This window comes from Syzygium oleosum, unplaced genomic scaffold, assembly GCF_021117445.2.
Source record: "Syzygium oleosum isolate NSW1041296 unplaced genomic scaffold, Sole_v2.1 Sole_v2.16, whole genome shotgun sequence".
Lineage (NCBI taxonomy): Eukaryota > Viridiplantae > Streptophyta > Magnoliopsida > Myrtales > Myrtaceae > Syzygium > Syzygium oleosum.
Window position 1 is genome coordinate 3,765,683 of NW_026607500.1, and position 15,479 is coordinate 3,781,161.

The 15,479-nt window shown below is 39.6% G+C and overlaps 1 protein-coding gene across 1 annotated transcript; it reads left to right on the forward strand.

Moving 5' to 3' along the window:
• Positions 1–12,476: 12,476 nt before the first annotated feature.
• LOC115671649 (tRNA-uridine aminocarboxypropyltransferase A) lies at positions 12,477–13,503 on the forward strand. The gene is given in 5 exon segments (XM_056318662.1): positions 12,477–12,496; positions 12,797–13,113; positions 13,116–13,184; positions 13,187–13,236; positions 13,239–13,503. Coding segments are annotated over 5 exon segments (651 nt in total). The 3' UTR covers positions 13,434–13,503.
• Positions 13,504–15,479: the final 1,976 nt, after the last annotated feature.

The window sequence follows — 15,479 nt, forward strand, 5'->3', positions numbered from 1 at the left end:
ACGACTGAATTCAGAAACTGGTTAGGATGGCCCATAGAAGTCTAGCTTTGTATTTGGATATATCATGTAGAAGCAGATGTGATGAGGATTTTCTGTAAGACTTTCATTCTAAAGGAATGAAGGAATGATACACATGGCTGCTAGGTTCTTGTTCAAAATATTCATCCTGAGATAAGTTTGTATGCCAAAAAAGATTTAACAGGACTTCTTTTCAAAATAAAGCATTGCAGATTCAGCATAGCAGCAAGGCTTCCACAGAAATAGTGAACCTTTGGGGACCGATATTGACGACTAACCCGTCAGGGCTATTAAAAGACATGTTTGAGTAAAACAGAGTAATGACTTTTGGATAAACACACCCAGGCACTAAACAGAGACTCTTGAGACTCTGTTTTACAAACAACGCAGGGATAAAAATGCCACGACTTCGGAAGAACCGAAAATCTACATAACGAGATGGCATTACTTTGACGATCATGAAAAGAGTGAAAAGCATTTCTATGATCGGTACAGAAAAACAGATTGTGGATAAAATCAGGGTCATCAGGAAGACAAACCATAGTTTCGAAATTTGAGAAGATTCGCCAATCATCATCACCCTCCTTGCCCTCACCCTTTCGCTATCTGCTACTCCTTCTGCCACTTCAACTCTCTTCGCTTCCACGAGTCCCCCTCCCCCACTTCTTCAGATTGAAATTCATTTTCCTTTGCTTATATGCTGACGATATTTAATAATCTTTTAATTTTTTTCTTTTTTTCTTTTCTTTTCTTTTTCCTTTTATATTAGAACTCTGGCCAGCGAGGTCGCTGGCAGACCATTGTCGGCCACCAGCGACCCTCGCCTGGGTTGGGCGAGGGTGTCACGGCCCTTGCCCAGATCTAGGCGAGTCCCACTCGCCTAGATCTGGGCAAGGGCGCAAAGGCCCTAGCAAGCATGAGTTCTAAAAAAAAGAAAAAAAAGAAATAGGGTTGATACCACGAAAAACCTCAAACTGGTGCACCTGTGATAAATTTACCCCAAACAAATTTTTTGACCATCAAAAACCCCAAACTTGTACACCTGTGATAAATTTACCCTTCGTTATTGCTGAGTCAAATAATACGTGGCAGTTGACGAGTATACCAATTTGGGGTTTTACCCCTCTGTTTGTCACAAATTTACCAATTTGTGATTTTTCGTGGTATTAATCTAATTTAACGGAGGGTAAATTTGTCACAAATATACAAGTTTGGAGTTTTTTATGGTCAAAAAATTAGTCTGGGGTAAATTTGTCACAAGTGTACCAGTTTAGGATTTTTCGTGGTAAAAAAATTAGTTCGGGGTAAATTTGCCACAAGTGTACCAGTTTGGAGTTTTTCGTGGTGTTAACCCAAAGAAATAAAAGGAAAAAGAAAAGAAATAAAAAACAAAATAGAAATAAAAAAATCGAAAACAAATGTCAAAATATTATTAAAATTGTCCACGTTAGTGCTGGCTGTGCCACGTAGGATTACTGGGGTCTGTGTCCACGATTTCCGATCAAAATTGACTGGATGGACTTAATTGGTAAAACGTGAAAATGTTTAGTACTCAATTGGCATAATTAAAAGGCTCTGAACTGAATTGGCAAAAATGTAATAGATTTAGGATTTTGTTTGGTAGTTTCCCCGAGTAAGCCATGTAAAGGTTTTTATAATTTCACGATAATGATGGACTGACTCTTATGAATATGAGATCCCCGTGCAATTTGTATCATTTATGGTGGAAGTAGTATGGTGGCTCCATTCCCCTTTAGAAAAGCATAGGGTTCGGTGGCATCCTGGTTTTGTCCATTGTAACAAAGCTGGCTGTCTGATATTACATCGTGCTCTGGCTTTTTCTTTTAGATTATGCATAATTCTTGATTTCTGATACAATTTATTCCCCCTCTGGAAGAGTTATTGCTCCATTAAGCAAAGTCACTCCTATCCATTTTTGGGTGGGTGCTCATCTTATGCATCATTAGCTGAGAGGAAAAGAATAGGTTGGTCTTAGGCTCTGTTCATTTCAAGGAAAATAATTTTCAGGAAAACGTTTCCCAGATTTTCCGGCATTGGTTCGCGGAAAATAAATTAGTCAAGTAAAACATTTTCCACCAAAGTAGAAAACGCCTTCAAAAGCGAGAGAAAGCGGAAAACATTTTCCATATCTTCTTTCGCCTCACTTTCTTACACCAAACACATTTTACTTTTATTTTTTTTCTTTTTTTTAAAAAACATTTCAATTTTTTTTTTCCTTTTCGTTGAGGTTGAGCCTTGCCAAATCCAACGAGGCTAGGCTGAGGGTCGACCTTGCTTGAGGCTCAGTGGCGAGGCCTCGAGCGAGGCCGAGCATCGTTGGATCTGGCAAGGCCTCGCTCGAGGCCGGTGAGGTGAGGCTCAAGCTCACCGGCCTTGGGCGAGCGAGGCCGAGCCTCGCTTTTGGCTGGTCACTGGCCATCGCCATGGCAGCGACCAGTAAAGGAAGAAAGAAAATAAAAAAGAGAACAAAAGAAAAGAAAAGAAATATTAAAAATTATTTAAAAAATTCAAAAATAAAAAATAATTAAAAGGAGTTCAATGAGGATTTTTCATACCAAACGACGAAAAATATTTTTCCAGTTCATTTTCGGATCTCAGCTAAATACCGAAAAATATTATCATTTTCCTGGAAATTATTATTCAAAAACGTCACATTACTGCGAAACAAGCGGAGCCTTAATGTTCAAAAGTTTTATAGCCAACTATACCATTTTCTCACGAAGCACCTTGAAATTTACTTTCTAGTTCGTTTCTTTTAAAATTTGGAGCATCTTGTTCATAGCTTTTTGGGTGAATTGCAGGAAGACTCTCGACTCACTAAGATTACTCGTAATAGTGCAAAATTAACCGTAGAGCAAGTGCATGGCCTAAAGTGACAGGTGACCATTCATTCTGACTTTGGATCGTGCTTAAGTTTCTGATCATAACATGCGACTTCAGTTTATGTACTTTCTGACCGTTTCATTCTGCACGTCTAGGTTATTGTTTCGCTCAAATTGGATTGGGCAACAAAATATCTTTAACCGAAAGTCGTTCTTCCATTATTATTAGAGGAGACAAGTTCTGTGGTGATTCCGAACACGAAATATCACTGGTAGACAAGGTAATCGATAAATTCACTTCAAACAAAACTATATATACACAAACCGTGCCGGAATTTAACAAATGGCAAAACTTGAAAATAGAGCCACTTCAATGGAACCGAATGTACACAAACAATACCGGAGTTCAATTGACGACAAAGCTTGGGAATGCAAAGATGCAACGCCAGAATTTAATCGACAACGCGACCCCCAGGACAAAGATACACATCTAAATTTTATCGACGGCACAAATTTGGAAACTATAACTAAGAAACACGTCGAAATTTAATCGATGACCCGAGTTTGGAAACAAAAACCACTGTGTAAGAAATTAAAGAAAAATGAAAGATAACATGTTTGTTTGTTTGCTTGTGGGGGGCCTTCGATGGCTTTTTAAAGCCTACAATCGACAATTATTAACGGAGGTTACAAAGGAAAGTTACAAATATAATTTACAAATGGTTACCAAACGATTACATCAACAAGTACATTGACTCCACTACGTTGATGATTTCTTCAACTCCATTATCTTGACGATTACTTTATTTCACTACGTTGACGGTTACAATCCAGATTGTCGACTCCATTTCTTGTCTTTCTTCAAGCTATCGATTCATCAAGTTTTTTATTCTTTAAGTTATCGATAATTATGTCCATATATGATCAAATTCTGCTATTGTCGACTAAGTCTATTATTTATTCATAATACCCAAAATTGGTCTTTTTTTAGTGCAAACAAATGCTCCCTTAAAAGAATGGAATGATTCATCGATCATTCGATCTTTTAAATTAGATAACAAAGAGTCTATCTTGTGCTCCCTTGTCATGAGCAAATTTAATTTATTCTTAGCGAATTTTATCTTGGTCACATTCATCATATGGCTCATATCTTTCCATGAAAGGCAAGTTTTGTGTAAAGTCTTCATGTGGCCCATTATCTCTATCGTTAAGTTGTTGCTCATACTCACACACTCATTATCAATTGGATTAAATCGGCAAAATTTTGGCCTTAGAATTTTTCTCTAAGATTGAATTTCAATCCATTGAAAGCCATATTTGTGAATTCTTTCTCTGAGAGTGAAGTATTGCACTTTCTCCTAACCCTCTGAAATCGAGCAACAAACTGATCGACTGATTCATTATCATATTGATAAATTATGGCCAAATAAGCAATCAATATACTTCATGTATCCTTCGATAAAATTGGGAATATGGTCTTTTCATCTTAGCCCAAGTATGGATTCAATTAGGAGATAAATTCGTATACCAAGTAAAGGCGATCTTTTATATAGACAAAGAGAACAACCTAAGTCTCAAGAATTCATTTGTTCTTGCCTCTCTATATTGGGCAATAAATCGATCAATGTGCTTGACAGTCGACTAGTCATCTTCGCCAGTGAAAACAATGAAGTTAGGAGTTTTGAATTTTCTTGGGTTAGGTATAGTGTCCACCTAATTTGGATGTAGCTTTCTATATACTCGTCCGACCATTCCATTGTCGGTACCTAATTGTTGTAATATGAGTTCAGCCAATTGATCAAGATTTGTAAGTTGACGCCCTTCTTACCCCCTAGGTTTAAGGTAGATAGGTCGATAGACTTGACCTTCCTGCCCCCTAGGTTCAAGGTAAATAGGGTTTTTAAGCCTTTGTAAAATCCTCACTAGTGGTGGGATTACTTGGTCTAAATTATCTTCGTCATTTAATTGATTAAGAGTTGGAGGAACATACTCGGAAGTCACCGTATTCGATTGGATCAGTATGGATTGATTGAATGTCTCTGTCCTAGAGACGACATTGTTGATTATATTGACGACTATAGACCTGATCACTTCATAAATGTGTCTTGCTATGTGATTCATCATCTTATGATGTTGTTCTTCGAACAGCCTCTTCATGGTAGCCACCGAAATAAGGTTTGGTGCTAACTCCTCGTTTGCTCCTTCGTAAAGTGCTGCGGAATTTCGACGTTGCCCCTTGGGAATGGCTCTGTTGCTGGAGCGGTTGATGTCTCTAACTGGGTAGCTATATCACCGGGATTGTTACCCACAACATGATCAAGCTTTGGATGATTCTTTGCTCTTGGCATTGTACTTCCTCAAATTGACCACACTGGTCTCACTAGGCACGCCAAAAAGATGTTTTTCTCATCAAGTTTTCTCGATTCTTTCGATTTGAAGTACTTTCTCTACATATGATATTCGAGTCTAACTCGGATTGAATTTGATAACAAAATATCTTTTACCGAAAGTTGTTCTTTAGTTTTTTATAGGAAATATCATTGGTAGACAAGGTAATCGATAACTTCCTTCAAACTGAACTATATGTACATAAAACGTGCTAGAATTCAATCGATGACAAAGATTGAAAATACAACCACTTCTGTAATAGTCTGAATTTTCGATCCTTTTCCCGGGATTTAGGAAATGAATTTGATCAATGCACTTATAGTGAGATCTCACCCGGAAATGCGCATTCACGGGATGCTAACCTTAGGGGTAGGGCTATTACGGGATTGAGTTCGCACGACCAAAGAACTCGACCTGGGTTCGATCTTCGACCATATCGATTGACGAGGGAATGTTTTGAGCCAACCGAGGCCGATCTATTTGATTGATCGTGTCCAAAGGGCACTAGTGACAGACCCTCGCAATTATATGACAATCGAGGTCGTCTTGGTTCGAGCAAACTTAAACGTGATTTGACTTAGTGTCGGTCACGGGTCGAGAGCGCGTAATCCCAATGAGCCACCCGTTAGCAAGAGATAAGCTAAAGTCGCGATTGTTCGATTTTAGTCATTTCTTGGAATTCGGGCCCGGGAATCGAGAATTTTGAAAGTGACAATTTTGAGCGGCCGATGACGTTTTTGGCTTGGCCAACCTTGGGGCCACCCATTTCTGCAAAAAAATGGATTTCGGTCCGGGGCCGGAAAAATTACGGTTTTGCCCCTGTGGGCACCAAGGCTGGATTCGGAGGCCGTTTGGGGTCATTTTTCGCGGCCAAGGTCATTTTGGGGTGGCCACGCACATTTAGAGTGGTTTTGGCCAAAAATTGGAATTTCGACAAAAATTGGAAAAATAATATTATTTTATTCCCGAAACTTTGCAGTCGATTTTCGGGGGCTTAAAAAGTGAATTTCGCGATTCCGACACCATATTAGGTTGGCCACGCATATATAGAACGCGTATGTGCGAAAATTGGAATTTCGCCCCGGGACCGGAAAAATGACCATTTTGCCCCTGGGGCCGTTTCAGTTCCGAATTTTTGGAAAAATATTTGGGATAATTATTAAGGGTTTTCAGCTGCATTATTGGACCTAAAGACTCAAATGCCCCTCAATTATTTGGATAAGACCAACGAGGGCCGTTGGATCAAGGGTATTTTGGGAAGATCGCGTAGGATCGCGACATGTGGCGCCCTTGGCCCACCATATTTGACCAGCTTTGACCTCATTCTCTCTCCTCTCTCATTCTGGCCAGACCATTTCCTCTCCTCTCTCCCGAAATTCTCTCTCTCTCTCTCACTCTCACGTTCTCTCTCTCTTTCTCATTCTCTTCATTTTTGTTTCCTTTCATCACCGTTGTTGTTGCTGCTGCTGCTGCTGCTGCTGCTGCTGTTCCACCCATTTCAGCCACCCATCCAGCCCGTTCTTCTCGCCTTTCTTAGGTAAGTGACCTCCCCAAATGTCGCCTAGGACCTCGGGTATTGTTAGGCTTGTTTAGGGCTCGGTTTAGGGTGAGTTTAGTGGCTGGTTTGCTCGGTGGTGTGTGTTGGCTGATTTCCAGTTAGGTTGCTGCTGCGTCGCTGGTTCTTGTTATTTTTACTGTGACTTTTGTGGCCCGAATTTGAGGAAGTATTCTTCATGAAAGTTGTTCATAGAATCTTCAAGTATAACATATTTTAATTTGGGAATTTTTGGAAATCATTTGATGCCATTCGGAAGTCTATCTTTGGACCGAAATAAAACTGCCCGAATTACTGTTCACCCGACCTTCTGGCCTGTTCGAATTTTTATAAATTTTTCCAGGCCTATTTTCAAAATACTTCCTTCACAAAAATTGTTGGGGACATTTGTGGATATAACATATAAAAATTTAAAGGTTTTCCAAAATGATTTGGGTGCCGAATGAGTTGTATTTTGATGGCCTGAGGGGCTGTCCGAGCGAACCGAATTTCGTCTGACTTTGAGTGTCAAAACGAGGTATTTACGGTTAGAACTGGGTTTCGAGTTCTGCATGGAAAATGTTCATAAAGATGTTTTGTACAACATATCCAAATTTCAGAATTTTTGGAATTGATTTACTATTTATTTCAAATGGATTTCTGTCACTGTGTAACTGCCCAGTTTGGACCCGATTTTGTTCACTCTCGGTTTTTATCTCTCTCGGACTGATTAGGCGATGAAATTTTGAGGTTTAGGGAGCTTGGATTAGGGCTGTGATGTTGGGGTTTGATCGGAATTAATTTGTGCGATTAATTAATGGGATTGTGCCTTGAATGGAAATTTGTGCGTGGTTGTGTGATTGTGCTTGTTGGTTGGCTTGGAAATCATTGTGGGCTGATTTGGTTTGTGCATTGGGCTGAATGTGGTGTGGTGGCGTGCCGTGTTTGTGTAGCCGTGAAGTGTGGTGATATGGTGATGTGAATGTGCATTGAATTCGCGTGCCAAGAGCGTGTGGTTAAGTGGTGCGTGTTCGTGTGATGAGAATGCGAAATTATGGAATGTGTGTGAAGTGTGTATGTTTGGCAGTGTGTTTGTGTGGTGGCGTGGTACGTGTAGAGAGTGTGGAACGAAGGTTTGGAAATGTGGGATTGGTTGGAAAGGATCCGTCCTGAGGCGTGTTCGTTTACGCGGGACGATGCCGTCCCTGACGAGGTGACGATGCCCGGCCTGACGAGGTGTCGATGCCTGACGTGGTCAGAAGACCGTTGGCCTAATGCGTTTTACGCGGGCACGGTAGAAGGAAAGTGTGTGTAGGATTCCGTCCTGAGGCGTGTACGTTTACGCGGGACGATGCCGTCCCTGACGAGGTGACGATGCCCGGCCCGACGGGGTGACGATGCCTGACGAGGTCAGAAGACCGTTGGCCTGATGCGTTTTACGCGGGCGCGGTAGTGGTGGAAGGGTTGAGAATGAGTGAATTTGGCAAGACGAGTGAGAGGATTGTGAAAGGTGACGTGTGGTGTGAGTTCGTGTTGAGTGTGTTTGTATCGCGTGGTGTGATGCTCGATTATGGGGTAAAAACTGCTAGGCATGGTATGGGACGTGCCCAAGTGGGTTTTGCTCTATAATCGGGGCACGCGCGCGGTTGTGATGTATTTCTGTGGCATACTGGCTGTGTGGTTGACTAACGTGCAGGGACGTGCGTGAGGAATTTCAGGTAGGGTCGCGTGTGATTGTTAGTTTGGTTGATAGATTGTGTGTTATGCGTGTTTTCGTCTGGCGGTACGTGAGTGCCTACGTGGGGTTTGGGGTTGTACACTTATTGAGATTCGTCTCACGGTTGTATAACCGCCACTTTCAGACCCCCAGCCTTAGACCCGGGAAGTTTGCCTCCTCTTTTTGGAAGTTCGAGGAACCGCCTTTGGTGCCTGGTGGAATTGCGGTGAGTGTCCGGAGGCTCAAACCCGAAGAATCAGAAGCAGAGCGGAAGGGCGACCAGTAGGCTTTCCCTAGGATATTTTAGGGGTTGTGTAAATCGGGTTGACCCATAGGGAAGTTAAGTTAACCAGACCTTGATCTTTTATTAAAACGGTGGCGGAGTATGTTCGTCTGTATTTATGTCTGTAATATGATGTTTGTATATTTGGTGTTGTATGAATATATGGTTGCTGGATTGTTCTGTTGTTCTACCCCGTTGTCGTCATTATTTGTCCGGGGTTTTGTTATTCGCTTCCGCATGTGGCTCTGATGTTTGGGTTGGGTCGGCGACGTTCCTTGGACGTCGCAATATTTCGACCGGAGCGGGATGTCGCGAGCTCGTTGGGGTTCGGGGCGTGACAACTTCAACGGAAACGAACGTACACAAATTATGCTGGAATTTAATCAACGACAAAGCTTGGGAATGCAAGGATGCAATGCCGGAATTTAATCGACTCTACTATCTTGACGGTTGCTTTATTCCACTACGTTGTTGCATCCGAAATTGTTGACTCCACTTCTAGTCGATTCTTTCAAGCTGTCGATTCATCAAGTTGTTGATTCTTCAAGTTGTTGATAATTTTGTTCATAAATGACCGAACTCTGCTCTCATCAACTAAGTCTATTACTTGTTTATAATACCCAAAATTGGTCATTTCTTGGTGCAAACAATTATAAAGGATATTCTTTTCAATTCTGTCTGCCAATACCAAAAATCCTGCTCAGAGCCATTTAGGCCCGAGCCCACAGTTGAGACCTGATGCCAACATCCATGTGTTGTCATTGCCGATGTATGCATTTCCTCTGGCCTTCATTTGCAGTAGACTGTGACTAGGTTGAATCCAAGGCAATCAACTAAGATGCACTTCGACCAAAAAAAAGAAAAACACTAGGATGCACATTTTTCATAGTTGTTGAATGAGTTTCTAAATTATGTAGTATCGAGTGTTGAATTGGTTGGATTTTATGGTGGCTAATGAGAGGTGAGTTGTGGATAGCGGCGGATTATAAGATACAAACATTTAACTTGGGGTAGTTGAAATGAGATGTCCTTGAAAGTCCTTGGCAATGAATGCGAAGTTTGGGTCTTCTTGGTTCTTATGACAGTTGCAACTTTGGGTATGTTCCGGAAGAAGTGTACTTCAACTCTGATCTTCTTTAGAATGGGGGAGGACGAGTATAACATAACCCCCGCCATGATTCTCAAGTGTTTGACACTAGCTTCCGACTCTGAGGCTGGCTACTGCTATCATGTCGCAACATTTGGCCCTTCTTTTAGACTTGGTCAAAAGTGGGCTTTATAAAAAAGAAAAAGAAATATACAGGGAAAATGAGAGCACGCAGAGAACGGAGAAGAAAGGAAAGAAAGAAAGGAGAAAGAAAAGAAAAGGAGAGGAAAAGGAAAAGAGGACTTTGCATGTAGATGCTATAGATACCTCGCTAAGCCTTCGTTTCACGATGCTCGGTGAGGATTTACGCCTTTTGTTCGTCTAATCGTAGTAATTTTCGGAACTAGAACACAAATTTCAAATTATGTGAAATTTGAACTACGAGGTCCAATTTGTGGTTGTTAAGTTGTGGAATTTTATGGAAATCATGAACTAGGGCTTTGTGGAGCTGTGGGGTTTTACAGGAGTCAATTTAAATTAATGGTTTAGTTAGAGTGAAATTTTAGAGTTTCGCGTGCAAGCTCCGCATTGTGAATAACTTTAAATAATCACTTTGGGGCTAGCAATTTGTTATCGCGTGGGAGTCATTTTATTAGCCATTAAGTGTAATTTAGTCAAGCCATTAGTTAAAGTAGTGCTTTACCTGGTTTTAACGTCGATTCTCACTTAATTGATAGGATTACGAGATGTCGGCTCATATAATTGTGTTGTTTAGTGTTGGGTATTCTTAAGTGAGTGGTGCTATCTCTTTTTTGAATTTGTAAATTCATATTTCAAAGCAATATGGAATATATATAGTATGAGTCATGAAATAGCATTTTTTGTTGCATAAAAGTCTAGATCGAGCATTTACTACTTTTAGTATTTGTGAATGGTTTTAGGAAATGTATTGTGAAATATATATATATATATATATATATATATATATATATAGCTACTATAATTTGTGAAATGAATTCTGAAATGATTTGACAAATACTTTTTCTAGGGGATGAACCGAGTTGCGAAAAATTATATGTTTTGGTGTATGAAATCAATTTGTGATATAGATTTCGGATTGGCTTTATGGATTTTGGAGCATGTTGTTGTGGCTTTGTGTTGATGCTCAGTGTTTATGTGAGCCCATTAAGGGATTTGTGTTATACATACTAGTTTGAGGATATCATTGTGGGCTGGCCATCGGCAATATAGGTAAAGACATAGCCAAGGAGAGTATCTTGGTCGCATTTGTGATAAGGCATTAAGCGTGATCATGGTTAGATATCTGGGCATGAGATTGATCATTGGAATTGACCATTGACGTGTGATTTAATGAGATTGATCAATGAACTAGATCGTTGATACTTGTTTTGATATTATTGATGAAATGGGTATTTCTACTATGAGTATAGTAGGTTGAAGTATTATATAACTCATCTTGATCTTGTAAGTTTGTTATATTCTCGATTTGGTGTAGATGAGTTACGGTTTTGTATCTTAAACGTACATATTGAATGCTCGATAAGCTTAGAAGAAATGTTCTACTCACTATTCTATGGTTGCTCATTTCATTCGTCTTACATGTTCTTTAAGTTTTTTGGTTAGCGACAGATAGATGAGAGCACTCGTGTTATTGCCGAGGCTTTTAGATAGGGGGATTTTTTGGTATGAACTTAGTTGGTTGTTTACTTTTGAGTTGTATATAACTGAGATGAGTTTTCTGAGTTTAGTTGTTAGTTGAAGATGTACATATTCTTTTTTATGGATTATAAAAACTCCGATGTTATAACCAACCTCCTAATTTATCATATATATATATATATATATATATATATATATTAAGATAACAGGTTGTTGGTTTCTTTTTTAGGTTGCATTCTTTGGGTGGAAAAAGGACGGCTTTGTCATCCCCCATTATTGTTGGTTTCGGGGTGTGAAACATGTTATGTATGTCTGAATTTTTTTAGCATAGTGTGAGCTATTCCCTTGATCTTTTAATTTTGAGAAATGGCTAGTGAACTTTAGCCAATAATTCTAATCTTCTGGGCAGACTATGACCCTGCCTGGCTTGGGGTGTCTTGCTAATCTTTCTCCATCAAAGTCTCAAACCTACGAGATCTCCAAATAAAGTTTCGGAAAATGTGCAAGTTAGACCCGAAAACAAGTGGACAATTTGTGTTGACCATTCACAAAAGAGAAATGCTTAAGTGATTGTTCTTAATCCACCGTGAGATTAATAGCCTATTTTGGTCCATAAAAAAATAAATTACAAATAATTATAAATTATTGTGTACTCCACTCCTTCAATAATTTATGGCTCACGACATATTGTGAAACCCAAAGACTGTTATGCTAGTAAAACCCTTCATAAAACCATCTTCCCCTTGACACTGCACCTCTAACCTCCTTGAGTTTCAAGCTAAACTTCCAACAAGATGTGTTCTCGATTTCTTTATCCAGCTCTCAAAAAGTTCAAACATGGTAGGCAAAACCTACATTTTCCAAAACCGTAAGGCCCATCACCTTTGTAGAAAATTCTATCAAGATCGAGATGCTCTGAAACGAACATGGAGCTAGGGAGGGACAAGCAAGAGCTATCGCCGCCACTCTAGCCCTTGCAAGTTACTAATTATTATCAGAGGATGAAATAGTCAATTGGTATAATTGGGGGAAATTACAAAAGTCGTCCCTATAAAACTAGTCGAATTCAATTTTGTTCTATGTACTATATTTCGTTATGATTAAGTCCCCAAACTTATCTCTGATTAGAGCCTGCAAAATGGTCCCCAAACCCATTTTGTGACTCAGATTTAGCGGGCTCAATTTAGCGTAGGTAACTCACATTTTTTGTAAAACAGGCTAAATTGGGTTGAGAAAAAAATTAAAGCCCCAGAACAGGTCACAAATGGGTCACTTTAGTGAGCCATGTCTCCCTCATTTTTACGCGTGATAGAGAGTCACGCCACAAGCTCTCCACCATCCCGGTCCTCCCGCAGTGCCTCCTCAACTCCACCGTCCTCCTCCACCGCAAGCTCCGCCTGGGGCTCTCCCCTCTCCTCGACCGGTTCCCTCCCTCCATCTACCTCTTCCCACCCTCTTCCTCCTCTCCCTCACCCTGTCGCAGCTCCAAGCCACCTATCTCCCTCGAAGGGCCGAGCCCCGAGGGGCTCGTGGTGATTGCCTTCGATGCCACGCGGAAGCATGCGCAGAGATGGTGAGCGCAAGCGAGGAGTACCTGTCGCGGTTTGCGGTTAGAGTTAACTTGGGCTTCGATTACGAGAGAGCCTCGATGGAGGGAGCATCTATGATTTCGGAATTGTTACTCGGGGAATGAGCCATATGGAGGGTGCGTGAGCGCGATGGAGGCGGTGGCTAGGGTATTGAGGGTGGGGGAGACGAATGGGGAAGAGGTTGAAGGGAGGCTGATTCAGGTTTTGAAGGAGATGGTGATGTTGCAGGCGAGCTTCCTGAAGCCCGTGAAGCCGAGGAACAAGCTGTTGAAGAAAGGGAAGTCTGACCAATAAACAAGAAAGGGAAGCATAGGACAACAACAAGAGGTGGAAATGAAGCTGGAGCAGAGTGATCGGCAAAATGGTCCCAAACCCATTTTGTGACTTAGACTTAATGGCCCAATTCGTTATATGGGTAACTCATTTTTAGCACTGCGTCGAGAAACAACTAGGGGCCAAAAAATTGGTCATGAATAGGTCACTTTATTAACCCATATTTTATTTATAATTCAATCAATTTGAGGAAAAATAATATAACAATCGAGGCCTTTTGCTCTCACAGATTGAATTAACAAGTTGTTATGCATCTTCCGCTTATTAATTGTTTTAATGATAAATTGAATTTGGCGAAAAAAAGGATTAAATAGACTTGAATCAATAAAACATGCATTCACAGTATGCGATGTCGCAACACATGCGCATTTTTCTACTTTTTTATAAGCATTTTAATCCATAATATTTTTTTACGTTTTGCTAACATTTTTTATTATGCTAATTTACTTTTTTGATTTGATATGAAATTCTTATCCAAGTAACATCTTCACGTGAAGAGCTTAAAGTATGTTAAGTAGGTAGGTACGAGTTCTCATAGGTTGGATTAAATATTGATGTGTCTTAATAATATGAGTCGGGTCAAGTATGTATTATGTATGGGTCATTGAGTTTGTATTACATATAAATAGTCAAAATGGGTCAATTTGGGGACCATTTTCGACCAGACACAAACCCGACCCAACCCACCCATTTGACGACCTTATTTCTAATGACTATTTAAGGATATAATTTAATTTTGCGTCCAAATGTGGACGGAATATGCTAAGTCATCACTGACTGACATTTGGCGTCTGCGTGTACAAATTTCTAAAAAAATCACACTTTTGATCCATATGCTTTTAGAAATGTTCGGTTTTAGTCCTTGTAATTTGTTTTAGTTACAATGCTAGTCTTCATATTATTTTTCAACAAAAATTTAGTTTCTTTCGTCACAGCTTAATCCAAAATGTTGTGAGAATGTCAAATTAAACCCAAGTATTAATTGGTAATTCCTACATTTATAACTTTGCCCAATCTGATTGAAAGTCTTATTGAGATGGATGCTATCATAGGCAATATTTACAATCAATATGATGTAGAGTTGTTGAAGATATAATTTGAACGTTTCTTATAAACTTTCTAATTTATTTTAACTATAAAATAGAGAGTTAAAGATGTGGTTAAATTATTTTAAAACAATAATTTCTTTTTTCAAAGGAGTCCTAGATACTATTATATGGGTCTATGGTAACAATGAGGATGTTAAATTATTGATATGATGAATTAATCTTGCTGGGACTATCTACCTGATTGTGCTTACCTGTAAACGCAGAAATCACCAACTAATAATTTGCTTCAAATTGACATTTTCATAAGATCTCTAATAAGGTTTTTATCAAAAAATAATTTAAGGACTAGTTTTATAACTAAACAAAGTATAAGGACTAAAATAACACATTCTTAAATGTTAGAGGACCACAAGTGTAACTTTTTTAGAAATTTGTACACGTAGACCCTACGTGTTGATTTATCTGTGCTGACTCAGTCTGTTCCGTCGATAGTTAGACAGATAGTTGAATTTTGTCCTTGAATTGTCACCGGAGAGAACTTAGGGGACTAAATGTATTAGGAATATAGTTCAAGGACCAAAACAGAACTCGTGTAATATAATACAAGGACGAGTTTTGTAATTTCCTTCTATAATTCTTAAGGACCGGACATATAACTCAGCTCGCCAAAATTGAAGGGATAGCCCAGCCAAATTAATTTTCTTTACTTTTTTCAACTCGTTTTACTATTTGTTATTTCCTTTATACACAAGTTAATAATGAAAAATTAGTTACTTTTCACCATGAAAATTTCGACCCCTTCTTTGTCGTTTTAGCTCCGTCACTGCTGAGAAGGTAAAATTATTCTTGGGGAAGTCACATAAAACTCCCTTGAACTTTGGAGTAGTATACATTTGCTCATGACTATAGTTGTTAATCCCTTGAATTTTTAAGTGTTACCTATTACCCCCTGTATTTC